This window comes from Lissotriton helveticus, chromosome 4_2, assembly GCF_964261635.1.
Source record: "Lissotriton helveticus chromosome 4_2, aLisHel1.1, whole genome shotgun sequence".
Classification (NCBI taxonomy): Eukaryota; Metazoa; Chordata; class Amphibia; order Caudata; family Salamandridae; genus Lissotriton; species Lissotriton helveticus.
In genome coordinates this window covers 94,887,583-94,911,205 of record NC_136064.1, presented here as the reverse complement: position 1 = coordinate 94,911,205, position 23,623 = coordinate 94,887,583, and the positions used below count along the sequence as shown (strand labels likewise).

The following is a 23,623-nucleotide window of genomic DNA, read 5'->3' as shown; positions in this document are numbered from 1 at the left end:
TACAGCCGAATGTACATGTCAAGGGCAACACACATTTCCACTGATGCTTAACCAGAAGGACTGAGCACTGGTGAGCCAGACCAACAGCGCTCCAGCCAAGCATGGGGTGAAAATGTACAGGATACCAATCCCAATGCGGAGGCACAAAGGGAGGTTTCTGCTCTAGTGTTACACGATGCACAGCACAGATGGGCACAATACAGGCTCTTCATTGGTGGAGCATCCCAGGTTTTACATAGATCCTATGACATGACTAGTGCCAGGTTCCCCAACATCGACACTGAGGTCCCAATACTGCATACACAGGCGACTCCAACCTTGCAGCCAAGACATTCACTAACCGGACCCGTGTCTGCAGGGGAGCTACAGCCAGAGGGTCCATGCACAGCAAGTCCGAACGGTGTCTGCACAGGGTAGCAAATGCTAAAGTAATCCACCCAACCCCTGCCCCTTGCACTCCAGGTCAGTGCTCAACCAATGCAAGCCAAGCAAGGCTTTGCTCGGCCCTTTTCCATGAGGACTGGCTTGTCCTCAAGAGGGCAAGTCTGGCATTCTAGACAATACTCCTGCCCCCTCCCTGCAGTTTAATACAAAAACTGATGCACGTGGGACAAATCAGCCTAACAAAAACCCCAAAAGGCTGTACTAAAGTTGGAACGTTTTTTGGCAACTTCAACACATGCACCTAAACCTCTGTCTGCAGCCGAGGTCTGCACTTCTACGAGTCTCATTGAAGACTTGCTGTAACAGAAGGTAAAAGTGCCTTCAAGGGAATTCGTTTAGACAGATATTTACACTTTCAGTGTGACTTGTAAGAATCAATTAATAATCCTCATCAGAATTCAATTCAACTGAATGCAATTTAAATCAAACAAACATAACTACATATATGACAAACATAAACACAAGCCAGGTGTATAAAGAAAGAAGTTTATCAAAAATTTAAAACAATTAATCTGATATACAGAAAATAATATCATAGGACTGCAGGTTGACACTTAGTATATGTACAAGCAACTCAACAGAACCTATTAGCGCCTATCCCAAAAGCATAATGAAAAAACAAACAGGATGAAGCGGAGGTCGACGTTTCGGTCTCCTACAGAATACTTGGCGAGACCATCTTCAGGACTCGCGGCGGGATGCCTGACTTTCACCTTGTGGATACCCTGCTATCTCACAGGGGAATACCAGGACGGGTTCCCTAAGCAAGCGCCGGGAAACCCACTGCGGGTAGCTGTGCGCTATATAAGCTCAACTACATTTACATTTACACAGGACTGATGACACTTTAAATCTGTATATTACAAAGTGTAACCTGAAACAGAAATGTTTTCAGTTACCAAACTAATCTAATTGTTCTTTTTACTCACACCTTAGCATATGAAGCTACATTTATAACAACATAAACAACATTACAGAGAACATATTGACAACAGAACATATTAGACATTCAAGGGGAAAATTACATTTTCAATCACATTTTTGATAGCCATCTTAATTTATATGGCGTACAGAGACCTGTCTATACACATTACTAAAACATACATAACTACTGTTTTGAGTTATGACATCAGTTCAAATGCATTGATAAAGTTTATATATTGTTTTCCTCAGGTTCAAATTTCAAAGTAGCATATTGGCCAGCTTTATACAAAACAGTATTGTCTTTACTGATACCTTCAGACAGAATAACTCTAGCCCCTTGTCGATGTTTCAAAAGGGCCTCTGCAGAAGTCAAGCGACCAGACTTTATTTAAACTTAATTTTTGATGTTAAAGGGAACAAGGTTAATTGCTATATATACAAAATAACTTACAACGAGTATTGTGTCTGTTGCAAATTGAATTTCGACAACAGGAGCACGTCACGTCATTGAGTAATGGGCATGGGTACTCAAGTAAGTTTATTGATATCAACCACTCTAAGGAGATACAAAACACCCTGTTAGTTTCAATGTCTCGTACTACTATGAGAAACAAGTTAAAAAATACCTCGACTGGATTACCTTTAATTTTTGGTCACAGCGTGAATGCAGAATAACGCTTTCACTGTGACGTCAGTCAGACAGCAATTAAAACGAATAGATCTGAATGACAACAGGAAAATTTATTTATATCGTGGCCCGTCAAAATCTAGCTAAAATTAATTAACACGGTAACGTTAGACGCTTACCAAAGAAAGAGACAATCCTATGATCAGACGTTAACTTGCATCAACTTCAAGTAGCTTCCGTCAGTGCTAAAGGAAATGAACTCACTATTAGAACACATCCAGCACGGATGTTACAGCGTAGTTCTTTAAAAGAAAGACGGAGCGCTAGCTCAGGTTATCAACTTACCGATAGCTTACTACCTGAGGTCCACAAGGCGGGGATCCTGCTTCTATCAAATAGGCGGAAATGCCTAATGCCTCTTAAGCTTCCATTTAAAGGAGCGTTTGGATATCGAAATAGGACTGCGCCAATGGGCGCCATATTTGAACGAGTTTAAGCCGCCCATGTTATGGATGAATAGAAAGTGGCTAAGAGCCTCAATTGTATTGTCGCCCACGGAATACAATTGAGGCTCTTAGCCGCTTTCTATTCATCCATAACATATGGCGCCCATTGGCGCAGTCCTATTTCGATATCCAAACGCTCCTTTAAATGGAAGCTTAAGAGGCATTAGGCATTTCCGCCTATTTGATAGAAGCAGGATCCCCGCCTTGTGGACCTCAGGTAGTAAGCTATCGGTAAGTTGATAACCTGAGCTAGCGCTCCGTCTTTCTTTTAAAGAACTACGCTGTAACATCCGTGCTGGATGTGTTCTAATAGTGAGTTCATTTCCTTTAGCACTGACGGAAGCTACTTGAAGTTGATGCAAGTTAACGTCTGATCATAGGATTGTCTCTTTCTTTGGTAAGCGTCTAACGTTACCGTGTTAATTAATTTTAGCTAGATTTTGACGGGCCACGATATAAATAAATTTTCCTGTTGTCATTCAGATCTATTCGTTTTAATTGCTGTCTGACTGACGTCACAGTGAAAGCGTTATTCTGCATTCACGCTGTCACCAAAAATTAAAGGTAATCCAGTCGAGGTATTTTTTAACTTGTTTCTCATAGTAGTACGAGACATTGAAACTAACAGGGTGTTTTGTATCTCCTTAGAGTGGTTGATATCAATAAACTTACTTGAGTACCCATGCCCATTACTCAATGACGTGACGTGCTCCTGTTGTCGAAATTCAATTTGCAACAGACACAATACTCGTTGTAAGTTATTTTGTATATATAGCAATTAACCTTGTTCCCTTTAACATCAAAAATTAAGTTTAAATAAAGTCTGGTCGCTTGACTTCTGCAGAGGCCCTTTTGAAACATCGACAAGGGGCTAGAGTTATTCTGTCTGAAGGTATCAGTAAAGACAATACTGTTTTGTATAAAGCTGGCCAATATGCTACTTTGAAATTTGAACCTGAGGAAAACAATATATAAACTTTATCAATGCATTTGAACTGATGTCATAACTCAAAACAGTAGTTATGTATGTTTTAGTAATGAGTGTATAGACAGGTCTCTGTACGCCATATAAATTGAGATGGCTATCAAAAATGTGATTGAAAATGTAATTTTCCCCTTGAATGTCTAATATGTTCTGTTGTCAATATGTTCTCTGTAATGTTGTTTATGTTGTTATACATGTAGCTTCATATGCTAAGGTGTGAGTAAAAAGAACAATTAGATAAGTTTGGTAACTGAAAACATTTCTGTTTCAGGTTACACTTTGTAATATACAGATTTAAAGTGTCATCAGTCCTGAAGATGGTCTCGCCAAGTATTCTGTAGGAGACCGAAACGTCGACCTCCGCTTCATCCTGTTTGTTTTTTCATTATGCTTTTGGGATAGGCGCTAATAGGTTCTGTTGAGTTGCTTGTACATATACTAAGTGTCAACCTGCAGTCCTATGATATTATTTTCTGTATATCAGATGAATTGTTTTAAATTTTTGATAAACTTCTTTCTTTATACACCTGGCTTGTGTTTATGTTTGTCATATATGTAGTTATGTTTGTTTGATTTAAATTGCATTCAGTTGAATTGAATTCTGATGAGGATTATTAATTGATTCTTACAAGTCACACTGAAAGTGTAAATATCTGTCTAAACGAATTCCCTTGAAGGCACTTTTACCTTTTCATTAAATTACCCAAGCCCTCAAGGGTAATCTGGGTCGCTCACTTCTTGTATCAGTTTGCTGTAACAGAGACAACTCTGTGGGAATTCGGACTCCTCTTTTGCTGGTAATTTAAAGTTTGTGATATATACTTTTTGGTTAATGAAAACAATTATAAAATAGAACAAAAAGCAAAAATATTTTTTCAAAAACATTGCATCACTGGCTGGTTGATAAAATGAAAAAATATGCCAGTGCCAGGCTAACAACGCAATAGATCTTTACAAAACTGTATGTAACAATTGTCGTTTCTCCTTTGGAAAATAAATTGAGTGCCAGCAGTTAAAGGTCTTCTTCAATTAGAAGCATAAACCAATCTTCGGACGAAAAGCATCAACATAATCCTTAGTTTTTTTTATGTCTTGCTATACAAACAGCAAGACTAGCTAAGATAAAAATGGAGAGCATCCTATTCCGAAAAAGCTAGACAGGTATCACCTGATGATAGAGTACATGTCAAAAATCTGCAGTGCTAAATGTAGTTATACCACTAGAAGCATTAATGCTCCTACTCTTTCTAGGAACTTTCTACTGTGATCAGTAAGTTTTCCTCTCAGATTTAAAATACTTCCTATGCTGATTCCCCTCAAGTCATGTGCGAAAAGAGCTAGTTACTTATCTTTGTAATGCTCATTCTGGTAGATACTTTAACTACAGATTCCTCACCTCTATTACACACGTGCCAGGCTGGGTACCTCTACGCACCTGTAGGTGGCTTGTTTTTTTTGCAGAGTTTTCTATAGCGCGAACTAGACCCGAACCGAATCAGGTATCAGAGCGATTTACATATTTTCCAGTTACGTTACATGAGGACACACTTTCATTGTGCGGTTCCGCACCGATGTTCTGCTCCCGAATGGACAAGCCCCAGTCCCCAAATGCAGAGCGCAGCAGCAAATTGGCACTGACCAGTGTGCAGATCTCCATGCTTGGGATCTTTTAAGCTGGAAAAAATCCCAGTTGACAAAATGGGGATGAAGGGAGGGTTGGTGAGAAAAGTATCACTTGAAAGAGTATCTATCCAAAAGTTACCAAAGGTAAGTAATTGTTCTTCTGATAGATATTTCTGACCACAGATTCTTTACCTTTAGGTGAGTCTGAACTGGCTCAAACCAACAAGTCCTGCAGGACTGAATACGCAAAATGCACATCTCGATGGACATGGCTGTCCAGTTAAAAGTGCCTCATGGGAGCGATGTCCATGTACCAGCCTAGAAAATCCAGAACAGATACTCCGCTTGCCAATGCAGATGCAGCAGCCTTGGTTCTGGTGGAATGAGCCTGCAAACCTTCCAGGGGTTACTTCTTGGCCAATGCATAGCAGATTTTAATGCAGACCAAGATCCACCAAGGTGGTCCTCTTCTGCTCTGCACGGACCTTCTTTGCACCAGTAAATTCCACAAATAGCTGATCGTCCACGCAATGTTCTCTGGTACAGTCATTGTAAAAGCTAAAAGCCCTTTTAGGATTCAGCCAACTGATTCTCTCCTATCCCTGGTGATGCGGCATAAGAACGCTAGTAGGGAGATGTTTGGCCTAAAGTGAAAAAGTCAACACTTTCGGAAGAAAGGAATCTCAGGTTCTCAGCACCAGTTTGTCTGGAAAGAAATTTGTGTAAGGCGGGTTGACAGAGGGCTTGCAGCTTACTCACATCTTACGCAGATGTTATGGCAATGAGGAACAATGTACTGAGAGCAAAAAGCCATAGTGGACAAGCGTGCAGTAGTTAAAGTAAGCACACATCAGGAAGGTGACTACCAAGTAAAGGTCCCACTGGGCATGCTAAAGGAAGAGGGTAGAATCAAATGTTGCAAACCCTTTAAAAACGCAGCACAATGGCTGATTTAGAGAAAGAAGGCTGATCCAGCAACTGCAAAAAAAAGTCAAAAGAGCTAACGGGTACCCTTTAACTGTGCCCACAGAAGACCTTACTGGGCTATGGACAATACAAAAAGCAACACTCCGAATAGCTCAGCTTAAATAAGTCAAACTACTGAGCAGGGTCGTAAAACCCCAAACTTGTTCCAACGGCAGGTGTATAAAGATTTTGTCGAGGGACACTTGTTTGCCAATAATTAATCTACAACCCTAGGAGGGAAGTTGAAGGCAGTGAGCTGTTGCTCAATCTTCAAGCATGGAGTTTAAGACTGGCAGGCATGAGTGCAGGACCTTGCCCTACTGATGCAACAGAAGATCCTGCCATGGCGGTTGCTTGGTCTGAGGACAGGCGTTCATGACCAGGTGTCTCTGAATACCACACACGCCGTATCCAATCCAGTGCCATAAGATTAATTGGACCTGGTTGTTCCCAATCTTCTTCAGATCTCTTGGTAAGAAGGTAACGCTGGAACTACTGAAATTGGGCGTTCTCAGCGGTGGTGAAAAGATTGAGCCAAGCTTTTCTCACTTCGCGGAAAAGACCTTGCACCACCTCCAGATGTAAATGACCCTCGTGATCTACTAGGCGACTGAGGCTGAATTAGTCTGCCCTGGGGTTTAAAGATCAAGCCAGGTTGTGTACCTGTAGAAAATTCCCCTGGTGTTGCAGCCACATCTAGAGGGGTAGGTGCGCCTGGCACATGATCCACAACTTCACCCCGCCCCATTCGTTGCAATGCCACATGGCAGTGGTGTTGTCTGGAAGCACTTGTGCCAGCCTCGTTTTGATAGATAGTAGGAAGGCCTTCAGCGCCAGGCAGATAGACTGCAGCTCCAGAAGGGTAATGTGGAGCTAGGAATCTGCTGGAGTCCAGATGCCTCTGATCTCCACCTCGCCAATGTAGCCATCCCAATGCAGAAGAGAGGCAGTCACCACTGTTACCCCTGGGTGACATAGGGAGAGAGTTCTGCCACTGACCCAATCTTGGTTCAGAAACTACCACTGCAGATCTTCGCAGTCTACTTCGAAATCTGAACTTGGTCAGAGAGGTCACCTTGATGTTGGGCTCACTGCGACTTCAGATCCTACTGCAATGCCTGCTTATGCCACCGGCCTGCTCGAACAGCAGGATGCAGACGGTCATCAGTCCCAGCAGCTTCAGAGTGGACCTCCATGAAATCCAGGACCGAGGCTGAAAGGTTGGGATCTGAGCCTGAATTCCCTGAACTCTTTCATGGGGAAAAGGCACAGAACTGAACAATGTCCACAATGGCTACAATAAAGTGGAGCGTCTGAGGAGTCAGGTGCGACTTCGCCATGTTGATAGTGAACCCAAAGGATGACAGGAGGTTCCCCATAGTCCAGAGGTTGTTGACAACTACCTGGGTTGACCCTGCCTTCAACAAACAGTTTGATGACCTTTGCCATCTCTTTTCGTGATCACCAGAGGGGCACTGGTGAGACCAAAGAGGGAACACAGAAAACTGAAACTGCTCCTGTCCCAACACAAACAATAGGTGGCGCCAATGGGTCTTCAGCTGCCTTGAGCTTAGGAGACAGATTATTCCATGGCTGGGATCAGGAGAAAAGAGCCTTTTCCAGGGAGTTATCTAGACCACTAGCCTCCTGCAAGTCTTCATTGCAATTGTCCGCCAGATGGGGCTGAGAGAAATTATCATCCTGGTCATAGTCGTAGTAGTCAGAGTCAGTGCTGAAGAGGGAATGCAATGAATGTTGCTTGGCATGTGGCAGTTTGAGTGATGGAGCTGGGGCTTCACTTGGATTTCAGTCGGGCATTGGTCAAATTCGGACCAGTGTTGATTTTGAGTCAGTAAGGCCAATCGCAAACGCCTCCTTGGAAGGTTGGCATGAACGTAAACGTACCTGGGCCTGACATGGGTTTGGGGTCCAGGGGCAGCACCAGCAGTGGAGCGCAGGGCATAAGTGGTTCAGGGGGCCCAGCTGGTGCAGAGAGTGGACCTGCCAGTGATAATCCATCTGGAAGGCCTCTCTGCTCTGTAGGGCCCGAAGGCTCACCAGAGGTGTTGGTAGAGATCTGAAGAGATGGAGCATAGCAGCACAGAACTCTTCGATCTGGCATGGCGTGGTTGTAGCCCCATAACCTCTGATTGTGCTGGCACTAGCTGCAGAATCTGTCCAGAAGTCACCCAAAATCGAGGACGGGAGTGAGATGGTTGACACCGCCCACACACTTTGACCGGGAACTGGGAATGGCATGAAGGAGCGGGACTCTGCTTTGACTTGTGTTTTTTGTGCTTACCGGAGGACTTGGAGTAAGATGAATATCGACCTTTCGAATGCCTCTGTTGACTCCAGGGAGTGGGACCAAGCCTTGGAGTGCCTAGACGCAGAGTCTTCTTGTTTCGCTCCATGTTCCTTGATGGCCTCTGGGATTTATTGACGCACAGTCTCCACATGTCTTAGAGTCATGGCCTGAGCCAGACACCACAGGCATAACTGGTGGGGATCGGTCACAGACAACTGCATGCAACTTTCTTTTCAGGGTTTAAATTCTTATAAGGCGACACCCCTTGCACATGGAAAACTATTAACAAACAATTAAGAAGAAAATTCGTGGTGATGGTCTCAGAGACAAGAAGAAAGTCTGGACCCGCATCTGCTAGCACAGAAAGAAAGGATCAAATGTCAGCAAACAGGGGTGGTGCCTATATATGTCCCGCCCGTCACTTCCAGAGTGAAACTGTGGTAGTGAAGAGCCACACTGCTCCACCTTCCAGCACATAGATACTATGGAAAGGCTTCTAGATCCAGTGATGCCTGGGCAATATTTAAAAGGTGCGGAATGTGCGGTGAGAACTCTCTATAAGGAAACTCTTTCAGGAGGCGGCATTGCCAAACAGTTAGGGCTTGCCTCAATAAAGTTCTGGATCTGGTACCACCATGCTGGTTTAATTAGTACATGGTGGACATATTGTCCATCTAGGTCAGAATTCTGCTTTGAAGCCTAAACTAACCACTCCGAAATCCAGCATGTTCCTGTGATACAATTCCTTATTGTACCAAATTCCTTCAATTATTAGTTTCCTCAAAATGGATTGTTGCTATAGCTCCTGGTGGAAAGGAATGCCTAGTACAAGATTGGCATGGTTCTGAAATAGAGTCTGGAGTACAAGAAAATTATTCTGCAGCTGGACTCTGGTTTCGAAGATGACGCCTTCAGAAGGAAGGAAACACTATCCCTAACTTTGGGTCTAAAGTGACTTCCAGAAAATGAAATGACTGAACTGCAGACTTTAACAAATGCACCTGTAGACCAAGCTTTCAGAAGAGACAACAATCTGAAAGTCCTGCAATAACTTGTAGGTGCTATTTGCGTTGGTCTCACATCTACATATGGGTCCTTTTTTCACACAAATGTGCTTTTACTACTATCATGCATTTAGAAAATGACCCGATAGCCAATTTCAGTCGAAAAACAAAAAACAGTGTAATGGTAAAATGATCTCCCAACTACAAATATCATGAGCTTCCTGATCTTCTGTGTTAGAATGCAGAACCAGAAATTCTGCAAATCCCCCACACACATATAGTATCTCAATTTTAGTGGAAAATAAATATAACTAAAAGGGCCATCAGGTGAACAGTGGCATAATAGATGTTAAAATCAAAACAAATGGACATTCTGGAATGCAGGTGATTGTTAAAGATGCAGAATTGGGTAGAGGGTTTCCTCTAGGATGGACGGTCCCTTTAAGAACTAACATGCGAAACCTTTGCGTTTTATCCAATTGTTGGCCTCTTGCAAATCTAAATTTGGCCTCATCCTTCTTTGGACCTCTTCTGGATCTGTTAATACCTTGAGTAGATGCTTTCTCCTCTTAGTGGTAGAAGATAATGAGCTATGGCTTATTTCTTGATTAGAAAGAATTTCTATCCTCAGCAGTTACTATTAAAGTTTTGGTGCCTTTAATGATAAGAAAGGAGGCAGGCCTTGAAAAGGAGAGCATAACAATTTGTCACAATGTTAAGCACCCATCTGTCTTTTCATAAGAATTGAGAATTCCAACCACTGACATGAAGCACAGAAGTAGAGAAGTTACCAGTTATTCTGAGATTTCCTAATAGTCATGAAGTTGAGAATCTCAGCCTCTTGAAAACAATCACTGATGGGAAACATGTCTCTGAGGAGACTTGGGGATGATGTGGTTGACAAACAGGTGTATGACTCTACAGAGCTTCATATGAGACCTATGGTATCATTCTTTCTACGAAACCAACAGACTTGACAATTTTTGCTTTTGCCTTCACTATTTGAAATTCATTTCGAAGTGGACAAAAAAGTGGACTAGAGAAAGGGAATTTTTTAAATGATTGTATTTGCAGAATTTTTAAAGCGTTGAGACTCAACCAGGATAAGTCAGCGGTAAGGCTATGGCAATATACCAATGTCACAAGTTCAACTTGCTTTGATGATAACATACCTCGATTTAGCACTTCTTTTAAATCTTTCCATTTAAGTTAAGATACGTTGCTAGCACCCTCAAACTCCCCAATATCCATCATAGTGCCCTAGTAGAGCTGGTGCACTGGCCACCAATCTGTACCTGCACTACCACAAATATTCTGGCACACATCCTGGCATTTGCTTTCTTGTCTGGGGGCACTGCCGGTTCAGATGCTGATGCATGGTACTTCCTAATTGAAGAAATAAGTCCGACCTTCCAACAGTCCTATTAAAAGCTGGATCCAGCCAACAATGTTCGAATTTTTTTTAAAGATATCACATTGGGTGGGGTGTGGTCTCTTTAGTGGTTGCTAGAGTAATAATTTTTTTCCTCCATAGTTTGTGCAAACCCAGGAGCAGATGACGTATAGACTGCACCCATTGCTGTAGCATTTCTATAGTAACAGACGGATGTTTGGGGGTCTTACAAAACAACTGTTCTGCTTCGTGGCTCCTTCTAATCAGAAAGTACCTAGTGAAAAAGGGTGACAACCTGGATGGAGATCCATTTGGTGTAGGTGTATACTAAGTGGACATGGAAGAGTAGGCCCTCATGTCAGCATGTGTAGGGTGCAGCCTCTAGGACTAGTACTTGATCGTTAATGGGAGTCACCAGTTAGGTAGCCAGAGTATTTCAATGCTAAAGGTCTTGATGCTCAATCATGCAAAGAGTATGTTTTTAATTCACTGTCTTATTTTCCACTCTGCCCCTCATGGTTACTCCGAGTTGATAGATCCAACACGTGCTTTGCACTCCTGCTCCTTCCCTCTTGGGTAAGTCGTAGCCCACATGGGGTACCTTGCGGTCCCCTTGTGTTGGAGAAACCCAATGATGAAGCATGTCACCCTCGGGGGAGTGAGGGTTTTCGTCCACAACTTGGTTGTGCCCCACCTTCACCAACAGCTGTTATTTTTAGTTCTACCCTATACATTGTGTGAGTTCTACAATCGTGCAAAGAGCCATGCCTAGTTGCCAATGCTGTTAGTGTTTGGTGGGTCTTGGAAGGAATCCTTGGAGGCTAAGAGTTGTGTAGCTACTAAAGAAACTCATTCTCTGGCACTCTTGCGCTCCTTTGCAGGTTTGTAACTCTGCATCTTAAGGAAATCCTCCATTCTCCTGTCAGGTGATTACCTTCTTAGTCTTTGAGTGTCCACCCCCCGCCCCCTCACCCGGGTACTTTGTCAATATGGGAATTAGGTAAACAGACCACACAAAGTACGTGGGTTGTTGGCAGCTGTTTCTCTCACATGCAAGACATCTGACAAACAATATTGTATGTATACTGTTGGCTGAGGTAAAAAATGTCTTTGTAAACAGTTAAAATAAGGGAATCTAGAATTTTGGGTCAATTGTGCAGAGCAGTACTGTCCCTGTGCTCTCTGCACAGATCCAACACTCGTCTTCTCTCAAAATGGCCAAAAATTGTAGAGCACACATACTCCACAAGTGACGACTTAGTGTTCGGTTAGAAAGGACAATGGATGTAACTTGACAAAGAAGCGGAGATGTTCTGGTTAGAAGGTAAATCTTTTTTAAGCTTATTAGACTGGCTACAAGAAGGCGAGACTGTGCGACTGCAATGCCAGTTGTGCAGTTCTTGGGTTGTGCAGTTTAAGTCTGGCTTAGTTACGACACGCAGTACATCCTTCTTGTTAAATTTCTTTTTTGGCATGAACAGCATTTCTTAGACAGGGCTCTGCAAGCAGCGATGCTCTCGAGGAAGGTTTTCTTCAGCTGAGCAGGACTGGTGCTCTTTTTTACCTGCGGTGATCGTCTAATGTGGTGCAGACCGGCTTCACTCTACTCGTGCAATGAAATTCAGGTTCACCTGAATCCAACTAGACTGCAATGTAGGACTAGTTCATGTGGGTTTTGCCTATGAGCAGTGGGTGGCGTTTTCTCTCTCAATGCACTTGTATGTGCAGTAGATACTGGATTAACTCGTGTATATAAGCCTACATTTTAGCCATGTATGACTAAAGTATTGGTAATCCTTACTGGCCAGATTCAAGGTGCATTTTGTATGAGGCAGTGACTTAAGTTCCACTTCACTTCGTTATTCTACAGATCTGGGTTAAGCCATCCCCTGAGCTTTAAATTACTGGGACTCTGGTTTGCAATTACAAACCGGTCTCGGGTAGCAGCTTCCATAGCATATATGGGTCTTATTTATTTTTAACAAGGTAGCTATAAATAGGGAGCAAATATAAGAGAACACAATGGAACAGAGAATAGTGGCAGCTGCGCGCTATACTAAAGCAGGAAGCAGGATATTCTATATTCATAGAACACAAACACTATTCACATCAAGCACTAGAGCACTGCGTCGAGAAATCACGCTTCCCAGGCTGTTGGTTTGAGCCGAGGTCTGGACCGCATTGGGACAGTTGATGACACCTGCAGCCTTGCACACCAGACTTGCACCCACAGAGGTCGAAATGTTTCCTGCAAGAGAAAACGCACCACGTGCACCTCCTTTCCCAAGTGATGGTAAATGGAAGCCCCAAACACAGGCGCCAGTGGCTTGACATGCCCACAGGCAGCAGCGACGCTTGCAAACACAGAGCAATGGAATGCACAGTACTTTCTGATGGATTAAAGCAGACTTACTCAGGCTCTTTGATCCATAATAATCGTCACTTAAACCCGGGAAGTCCTGATTTCACAGACAGCAGAGAGCGAAGGAGAGGGAGAGAGTAAGAGAAGGGAGACAGGAAGGGGAGGGAAAGAGAATAGAGCAAGGTGAGCATTAGTGAAGAGTGCAGATAGCCACCTCAAGCTGCACTAAGAGTGTCACATCAGTACAGAACCCCCCACTTGAGGCATCAAGAAGTAAGTTGCACATCTCAGGAAGAAGCCAGCATTTGGAACACACCATCACTGAGCGAGCAGAAGATGCATGCCATCCTTTGGGACAGGGGAGTGTCTGGAGATACATCACACACAACACAAACCACTGTCGGGTGGAAGCTGCGATGACCCCACTCATCCCACAAAAGCACCCACTGGAGCAGTACATGGAAGATCACGTGGTGGAGGACTAGACATTTATATAAAATGAAAAAAAGGTGACGAGAAAAGTCAACTTGCAGAAGGTAATGGAGATATTAGAAGCAAAGATGAAAGGGATAAAATAGTTAAAATCCAATAAAATATTTAATATGTTAAAATTCATTACAATTCAGGAGTCGGATGATCTCATTTCTCGACGTACAGTTCTTAGATCCGACATACTCCATTTCTTTTGATACAAGCTTACTGGTGCATCTTCACTCACCATAGTGGGACCCTTCAAAAATCAATCCTTTTAAATGTTTGACAGCTCCTCTTTAAACCCTGCAGAAGACCGGGATATTACACTGTGAATCATGTCAGGTGATCGTCCGGACTCGTTCAGAAGCGGTCGCTCCTCACGCTCCCTGGTCTCTTGGGTATCGTAGCGATCTATTCCTCACTGCTGCCAACAACTAATTTGTGCATTGCTTTAAAATTATTTTGTGACTGCTCAGTATCGTAGCGCTCTATTGCTCACTGCTGCCTAGAAGTAATTGTGCATTGCTCGCATTGCTTTGAAAATTAGTTGTGCCTGTTTAGTATCGTAGCGCTCCACTGCTCGCATTGCTTGGTAATATTAATTAGTGCCTGATTGTGCCGGTGACACTGCCCATAGCGATGTACCACATTGTGCCCCAATCTCGTCCTGTTTCGCTTTTGTTGTTACTGCCATTTTGTTGTTGTGCATCCTAGCCCGTCTCTCCACCCCGCTCCCGCCTCCCAGCTACTCCTCCCTCGCTCCGCCCCCCTCCACTATCTACTTATGTCAAAGCAACTTTCGCGCAGCGTTCACGCGCAGCGGATGCGCCTCTTGCGCGCCAAAGGTAAGCCCGTCTACGCCCGTCCGCGCCCAGCGCCAGACCCCGTGGTCCCCGCAAAATCCACTCCAGCCACATAACGTACGACGTCGATACCCTCTTAGCACTCAACTCCGGCCGTCTCCCAGACTGCCACCAAGCCGCCCCAGGACACACCCATGGACCCTTCACCTGCCACTCCTGCAAGTTCGACAGCATCAGGAGCCACGCCAAATACACTCACGCCAAACAGAGCTCCAACACCATCCACCTGAAGTGCATCCTGCTCAACACCCGCTCGGTCCACAAACACGCCACTGAACTATGGAACCTACTAGACACCACAAAGCCGGACGTCGCCTTTCTTACAGAAACCTGGATGAACGCCTCATCAGCGCCTGACATCGCCATAGCCATCCCGGACGGCTACAAGATCATCCGAAAGGACCGCATCAACCAAACAGGAGGAGGCATCGCCATCGTCCATAAGAACACCATCCGCATCACCACCAGTTCCGACGACAACCTTGCAGCCGCCGAACACCTTCACTTCCAGATTCACACCGACCCTAAGACCACACTCAGAGGTACCCTCATCTACAGACCACCAGGACCCCGCACACAATTCAGCGAAGACATCACTGACTTCATCAGCCCACACGCCCTCCCCTCCAAGGACTACATTCTACTAGGAGACTTTAACTTCCACCTGGAAAAGAACAACAACAGCAACACCACCACCCTTCTGGACAACCTCGCCAATCTTGGACTCAAACAACTGGTAGACACCCCCACCCACTACGCCGGACACACGCTCGACCCAATTTTCTCCTCCAGCAAGCACATCTCCTTCAATCATGCCACAGAACTCCATTGGACGGACCACAGCTGCGTTTACTTCAAATACAGTAAAACCACGACCCACCACCACCCACAACAAATCCCCCGTAGAAACTGGAACAAAATTACCACCGACCAACTCACCACATCGCTATACCAAAACCTTCCCACCAAATCATTGGACCCAAATCAAGCAGCCATCAACCTCACACAATGGATCACCCACACCGCTGACGAATTAGCACCCTTGAAAAACCATCAAAACAAGCCAGGTAGCAAAAAAGCCCCCTGGTTCAATGACGACCTTAAGAAATCCAAAAAGATCTGCCGCACCCTCGAGAAAGCCTGGCGAAAAAACCCAACCACAGACAACATGACCGCCCTCAAGAACGCCACCCGCAAACACCACCAGCTGATCCGATCCACCAAGAAATCAGCATTCAAGGATCGACTAGACAACGCCCACAACAGCAAAGAACTTTTCAACATCGTCAAAGAGTTTACCAACCCCGCCGCCGGCACCAACAACATCACTCCCTCTCAAGACCTTTGCGACTCTCTAGCCTCGTTCTTCCACAGCAAAATCGCTGACATACATAACAGCTTCGGCGACCAGTCCACCCTCCTTACTTTAGAATCGAAGCCCCCCACCACCAACCTTTGCGCCTGGAACCCAATCAGCACTGAAGACACCATCAGCTTTATGAACTCCATCCACTCCGGATCGCCAACCGACCCATGCCCCCACCACATCTTCAACAAAGCCGACTCCATCATCGCACCCCATCTCCGAGATATCATCAACTGCTCCCTCAACACCGCTACCTTCCCGGAAAGCTGGAAGCATGCCGAACTCAGCGCCCTCCTGAAGAAACCCACAGCAGACCCCACCGAACTTAGAGAAACCCACAGCAGACCCCACCGAACTTAGGAACTACCGCCCCATTTCGCTCCTCCCATTCCCTGCCAAAGTCATTGAGAAAACCGTCAACAGTCAGCTCGCCGCCTTCCTCGAGTCTAACGGCTCCCTCGACCCATCATAGTCCAGCTTCTGAGCCAAACACAGCACCGAGACCGCCCTCATTGCAGCCACAGACGACATTCGAACACTACTTGACAACGGAGAAACAGCTGCCCTCATCCTACTGGACCTCTCCGCAGCGTTCGACACGGTCTGTCATAGCACCCTTATTCAACGCCTCAGCAACGTCGGGATATAAGGAAAAGCATTGGACTGGATCATCTCGTTCCTCGCCGGAAGAACCCAGAGAGTCCGCCTCCCCCCTTTCAAATCAGAGGCCACTGAAGTCATCTGCGGCGTACCACAAGGATCATCACTTAGCCCCACCCTCTTCAACGTCTACATGAGCCCCCTCGCATCCATCGCGCGCCAACACAACCTCAACATCATCTCCTACGCAGACGACACCCAGCTGATCCTCTCCCTCACTAAAGACCCAAACACCGCCAAAACCAACCTACACGAAGGGATGAAAGACGTAGCCGAGTGGATGAAGAACAGCCGTCTAAAACTGAACTCAGACAAGACGGAAGTCCTCATCCTAGGATCATCCCCCTCTGCTTGGGACGACTCATGGTGGCCACCGGCCCTGGGCAGTGCACCCAAACCAACGGACCACGCACGCAACCTGGGCTTCATCCTGGACTCCTCCCTCTCGATGACCAAACAAGTCAACGCCATCTCATCATCATGCTTTAACATCCTACGTATGCTCAAAAAGATCTTCCGCTGGATCCCCACCGAAACAAGAAAGACGGTCACCCAAGCACTTGTCACTAGCCGACTGGACTACGGAAACACCCTCTACGCCGGAACCACAGCTAAATTACAGAGAAAACTCCAACGCATTCAGAAGGCATCCGCCAGACTCATCCTAGACATTCCCCACCACAATCACATATCTGGTCACTTGAGAGACCTCCACTGGCTCCCCGTCAACAAGAGAATAACGTTCCGTCTCCTCACCCACGCACACAAAGCCCTCTACGACCTAGGACCCAAATACCTCACACGCCTGACCTTTTACACCCCCACCCGCCAACTACGATCGTCCAATCAAGCCCTCGCCGCGATTCCACGCATCCAAAGATCCACCATGGGAGGAAGATCTTTCTTCTTCTTAGCGGCCAAAACCTGGAATTCCCTCCCCACCCACCTCTGCCTTACACAGAACCACCACGCCTTTAGAAAACAACTCAAAACTTGGATATTTGATAAGTAACGTACCCCCCTCCCTCAAGCGCCTTGAGACCCTCTGGGTGAGTAGTGCGCTATACAAATCTTAACTTGACTTGACTTCGCATGAGTGTTTGCCATGGCAGTTGCATTTACATTTGCTATCTGAGGTTGTTTAAAGCTTTAATTTATTAAAGATTGTTCTTATACATTTTCCAAATCGGACCAGCTCCGTTAAGTCACAAACAACAGCGCCTTACAACCAGGGCTTCAAGTGGGCCGGGTAGCACCGGCAGTTTTTTACAGGGGTCCTCGAAACGGGTCTCTATCGGGCTCCGTTTTGTGCCCTGGCACAAGCGGACTGCAGTGACAGCGGCACATGGATGTGTGCGTGGTGAACCTTGTAGGGGAAGAGAAATCGTTTAAAGGGTCATTTTCCCTCTGGATTTCCTTTCTCTTTTTGAAACTCAGGAGAAGCAACATTGTCGTGGTGTCACCAGGTCTTTAAGTGGAAGTTTTTTTCAATATTATATACAAGGCATAGTTGGTGCTTATTTATCTTATGCAACTAGCAACCATTGACAAAGCCAATAGTTCTGACTTGTAGGTATGACGTGACTTGTATCATATCTGGACGCAATGACAGGAACAGCAAAATATAAGTAGGGCGGCACACTGTGCTAAACACAGCTTTTTAGCTTGTGTTTTAAGCCACGCCCCTAATTACATTGACCACGCCCCTTTGAGACCCCCAGATTTTTATCCCACCTAAAGCCCTGCTTACAACCCACATTTCTGCAGACATTACCCACACGCCTTAGCATTTATAAGTACATTGTTGTTTAGGGCATTAAAAAGGACCCCATGGCCACAAGATGCCTGCACTTTCTTCATAATCCGGGGTGCTGAAGGCTGGAGCGCGGAGGCAAAGCCGGGTCTGTTTCAGAGTAGGACTTCAAACACAGTAGAAAACAAAACATTGTCTGAGACATCTAAAATGCGCTCTCCCTCCTAGTTTGGAAATGGCCGATCCATCAACCGTTAGAGTTTCGTTTCACATTTCAAGGCGGTCAGCACAGCTGGGTGATGGGCCCGTGAACAAGCTTCTGAGGAGGCCCGAGCACCCCAACTAGCTCAGGCCGGCACCATACCAAGGCCCAAGCTCATTTCAGGTTTGATTTTTAACCATGTGTGGTTTGAGCACTGCATATGCTTTACGCTGATGCTGTGAAGGGAGAAAGCAAGGGTTAAAACTTCTGGGATCCACCAGAAAGTAATTTTTCATGAATGACATGCTTGTATTCATTCCCAATGATGGCCCTGGGAGTGTGGGTCAACAGCACAAGCCAGACCAACAATGCAGCAAACAGGGTGCATAAGAGTTTCTTGCCCAAGGCTGTACAGCTTTGCTAGATGAACTCCTTAGTAATAACAAAGCACAAGTCTCTACAATGGGTACATGCATTGGGGGAAGCCACTGATGAGAGTTTCACTCAGGAGGGTGAATATGAAGGCTCAAAGCTGTTGCGCATTTTGTTCTGCTGCAGAAGCCAGCGACATTAGAAAAGGCCCCTGTGGTAATACCAGTCCTCACCATTTTTAGGCCTGGGATAAGATAACCAAACACCATGAAAGATTATCGGACTCACGAAAGGCAGTTATTTCTAAGAACAATCAAAGGGGCACGGAAAGATCCATGTTGTGGAGACTTACTTCAGTCAAATAAGGTTAAGAGCTTCCTTCGAAGACTGAAAAATATATTTCCACATTCTGGTGAATTCTTTCCAAATCTTTAGGAAAAAAAGGCAAGACCATCTCAGCACCACTTTGTCCTCATGGTACACCAAGTCTGGATCTTCAGAAGAAAACTTCCAACTGCCAAGATGATGGCGTCTTGGCTTGGTCCTGAGTGTAGCACTCGAGTGTGGAGGGCTCTTTCTGCTATGGAGTCTGGAAGAGACTGTGAAAAAGCCTGGGACTGCTATGGTTTGAGGTGAAAAGGGGAAACACCTTGGAAAGGAACTTAGGGTAATTCCATAGTACCACTAGATGTTTAAGTACCAGAATGAAGGGTTCTTGTTCAGTGAGGGCTTGCAGCACCCAACTATCGTTAAGAGATATTATGGCCACAAGAAAAGCTACCTACCAGGAAAGGAGCTGGAGTGGGCAAGAGTGCAAAGGCTTAAAAGGAGATCCCAGAAGTCTAGTGAGACCTATACTGAGATTCCAGATCGGTGCACGGGGAACTCTAGGAGCGATTACCTTAGGCCCTCCATGAAGACTAACTACTGGTAAGCTGAAAAGAGAGGAATGTACCTTGTTTTGCATGCCAGTGGCTCTGGCTCTTAAACGGATACATAGAGGTGTAAGGGAGACCTCACTTTTGCAGGAGAAGCACGTAGAAGACAATCTCATGGACCACAAGTTTTAGGGGTTCCAGATGTTTGGGGATGTAATAATGGACACATCTTTTCCACTTTGCTGCATACCAGGCTTGTGTGGTAGGCCTGCGGGACTCTTGTAAGATGCTCATACATTCTTGAGGAAGACATAGGTAACTGAACTAGAGTACCTCAGGTGCCATCCGACTAGATTGAGCTGTTGGGGGTCTGGATGTATTATTTGGCCCTTCGAGAAGGTCCAGCTTGTTGAGGAGCTTTTTGTGGGGGCTGACTGACACCTGGAGGAGTGTTGAGTACCTGTGCGGTCTGGCCCAGGTGGGGGGCTACGATGAGGAGTCTGAGAGGTTTGCTGCATCTGCCAGACAACCAATGGATACAGTGGGAGAGGCAGAAAAGCGTGAGCATAGATCCCTGATCCTTTTGGCCACAGTGCATTGCCCATGGACAATGCTCATTTTGCGTTTGAATGTGGCAAATATGTCTGTGTGTGGAGTGCTTCAGCACTGAAAGCACGGGAGAAGAACTTGCTGGTGGAGTTCCCACTCATGAACTTGGGTTCTGCTAACTAAGTCGGCCAAGTTGTTGTCCACCCCAGAAGGTGTTGGAGTGTTTAATGCCATGTCTTTTGTAACAATCGTGACAGGGACAGAGAGTGAGTGAAACACTGTTTCTGGCGGTAATACACAGCTGTCATGTTTGTCTATGTTGACTAGCGCTATCTTGCTCTGAATGAGGGGAAGGAAGGCTTTAAGGACAAGATGTATAGCAAGGAACTCTAGACAGATTATGAGGAGCTCACACTGATTGTATGGCCATGTGGTTGAGAAGTGCCTTCCAGCCAGCTTGGTGATGGCGGCTTGTAGAACCGAGTCTAGGAAGGACCTCGACTGCAATAGATTGTAGCTGTTCCACTACTAAGAAGGATGAGCGATTGTGCTTACCAGCATTAGATCATCGCATTGACCCTCCGATTGTGACCACTGAGTAGAAAGGCATTCTTGTAGTGGACTCATTTGGTGCCAGGCCCGGGCTTCTAAAGTAAAGCAGGAGCCATTATGTCCAGGAAGCGCGTACATTCTCATGGACCACAAGTTTTAGGGGTTCCTAGATGTTAGATCTGGGGGTCTCTAATTGGCAGAGGTAAGTACCTTATCCCAAGTAGGGACCCTTGCATCTAGTCAGGGTGAAGAATTACACACAGTAGATAACCCCTGCTCACCCTCTAGGTAGCTTGGCACGAGCAGACAGGCCTATCCCTAAGGCAATGTGTATAATAGTTGCACTTAACACAAACAATGACCCCCCATCCACCACAAACTGAGACCACACAGGTAAGTATATTTATAAAAATATATCTTTATCTAGTTTCAGCAGAAAAATAAAACAGTTGCACGATAATCACTTCTTCAAGAATATGTTGCACTTAATCTTAATGGTTGCAGTTGTCAGTAGGAAGTTTTTATATCATAAATTGTCTCAAGTCTCTTAAATCAGCATCTAAAAGTAATGCCACTGATTTATGTCCAATTGGCTCTAAAAACGAGCAAACCAAGCAATGCCAGCAGGTAAACTATCAAAAAGAATCAGCCCACAAAGCCAGGGGCCCCAAGCGCTGCAAGCGCGCCTCACCGATTATGCTGGGGACTCCTTTTGGGCCGCTTCGCACAGCCTTGCACCCCCGATGACCTCAGGCGCACCGCGCCGAACAGAGCACACTCGTTCTCAGCCCCGGCCGGTCCCCTCTGCTCTCCCGCCCGCTCTCGACAATCCAACGAGCGGCGGGGGAGTTGGTGCAGCACACCTCGGGGGACGACCGGCCAGGGGTACGGGACACACTCGGACTCCCTCGACGAGGACGGGTCGGACGGCTGACTCGGCTGTCGGCTCCTCGCTGGGTTTGCTTCGGTCACGGCTTCTCGGCGGCTCCAAGGCTGCGGGCCAATCCGGTCGCGGCACTTCAGTCGAGCCTCCACCAGTACCCAGGAGTCAGCCAATGGCAGTGCGGCTCCCGGGGTAGGCCTGTGATGACGCTCCTTTCGCCAGCCAACCACAGCGCGGCAACAACGATGACGCTGCAGCGCCGGGGCCAATCCAGTCGCGGCGAAAGTGAGGGGGGCTCGGCTCCCTCAACCAATGGGAGCGCAGCGGCTTCGTTCTTCGGCCCCGCAGCTCCGATCGGGGGGATGTATGACGGTACGACGCGTACCGTCACAACGCGTGCTTTAACAACGCGTCCCTTACAACGCAAGTCGTTACCACGACTTGCGTTGGGGGCGCGGATTGAGAATAGTATAATTTACTATTCTAACACCAGTCCCCATGGACACTAGGGAAGGTGTTGGAATAGTAAATATACTATTCTTAATCCTCTAGCGCCCTCCAGCACAAGTCGTGGTTACGACTTGCGTTGTAATGGGCACGTTGTTAAAGTCTTGCGGAGTGAAAACCGCGTGGTAAAGGATGTTTCCCCCGATCGGGACAGCAAATTTCCAAGGGGGTTTCTGGCCCCGGGCAGCGGCGGTGAACAGGCGGCAGTTGTTTATTGAGGGCGCAGGTCACGGCAAGACCGCCCTCTCGGCCACACAACCGCTCTAGAGCAGGACTCACGAGGGGAGGCACCACTGACCTCCGACCCTCGCTGGGAATGTGCCGATGAGCACACCGACCCCTGTCCACGCTCAGCAGTGGATCACCAAGCACGCTCCAGGCAAAACAGCACGATCAGCACAGCGTCTTGAGGATGTTTTAGGAACCTTTTAGCCCTGGGTTCCAGGAACAGGAGGCCAGCTCTTCTCAGGCCCTTGGAGATTCAGTAAGCAGACACAGCAAAGTCTTTGTAGGTCAAGCAGGCAGGGTCACAGCACACAGCAAAGTCCCTTTTCTTCTTCTCAGCTTTCAGTTGAACAGCAGAACAGGTCAGCCCTTAGAGCACACAGCAAGGCAATCTTCCTTCAGTTCTCCAGCAGTCCTTATTCCAGCAGAGGTTCCTCTTGATTGTAGAATCTAACTTTTCTGTTGTCAGGGGTCCTTCTCTTATACCCCTAAAAGTCTTTGAAGTCCTTTGAAGTCTTTGTGCAAGTGGGCCCTGAGCCCGGTCTAAACCAGTTCTGGGTGTTGCTGGAGCACTGGGGCTTTCCTGGCTTCCTTCTTCCTCTCAGTATCAGGGACAGAGGTGACAGTCGCCCAGCAGGGAGGTGGAGCCAGCATTGTGGTCAGGCAGGCAACGGAATTATACACATGGATGGCATATATTTTACAGAGTGACTGCAACCTCATATCTGTGTTCCACTCAACATTTCGCCCAAGGCATTGAGATCTTATTTTCCTGTACTGGTTAGTGTGGCAGAAGGTTCAACTGTTGATTAAGGAATGTTCAAATGTTTGTGTTTTTAAACATCTTTTGAATAAACAGTTGCTCAGAAATCATGATTGATAGCATCAGAACAGAAGTACATTACTTGAACAGGGCAAGGAGAGTTGAGCATATTAACAAAGTACAGCCCCATAATATTAGCACTTCACAGTATCGCTTCAAATTTCCACAGTAATCCCTCCCCTGATCAATCTACACTGCTGTTCGAGCGCATCATTATTGATTTCTGTACTCTTTCCAGGAGCTCCATATTTTTTCTAAAAGGAATATTCAATTATAAGAGTTCTAAAACACCAAATGATCTTTGGTCAAGTGAAATTACATTTCCAATGAAATATTTTCAACCCATGGTCTATCCAAGAAAAGCAAACGTGGA

At 46.0% G+C, this 23,623-nt stretch overlaps 1 protein-coding gene across 6 annotated transcripts in view; it reads right to left on the bottom strand.

The window, feature by feature from the left end:
- The window catches only part of DLG3 (discs large MAGUK scaffold protein 3), a 1,928,515-nt gene that overhangs the window by 117,148 nt on the left and 1,787,744 nt on the right, over positions 1-23,623 (bottom strand). For 2 of the 6 annotated variants that reach the window (XM_078640192.1, XM_078640194.1), the window contains one exon: positions 13,195-13,240. The exons of the other annotated variants lie outside the window; for them this stretch is intronic. In XM_078640192.1, coding sequence (XP_078496318.1) covers positions 13,195-13,240 — 46 coding nt within the window. The remainder of the gene's footprint in view (positions 1-13,194; positions 13,241-23,623) is intronic. 6 annotated transcript variants of the gene reach the window in all.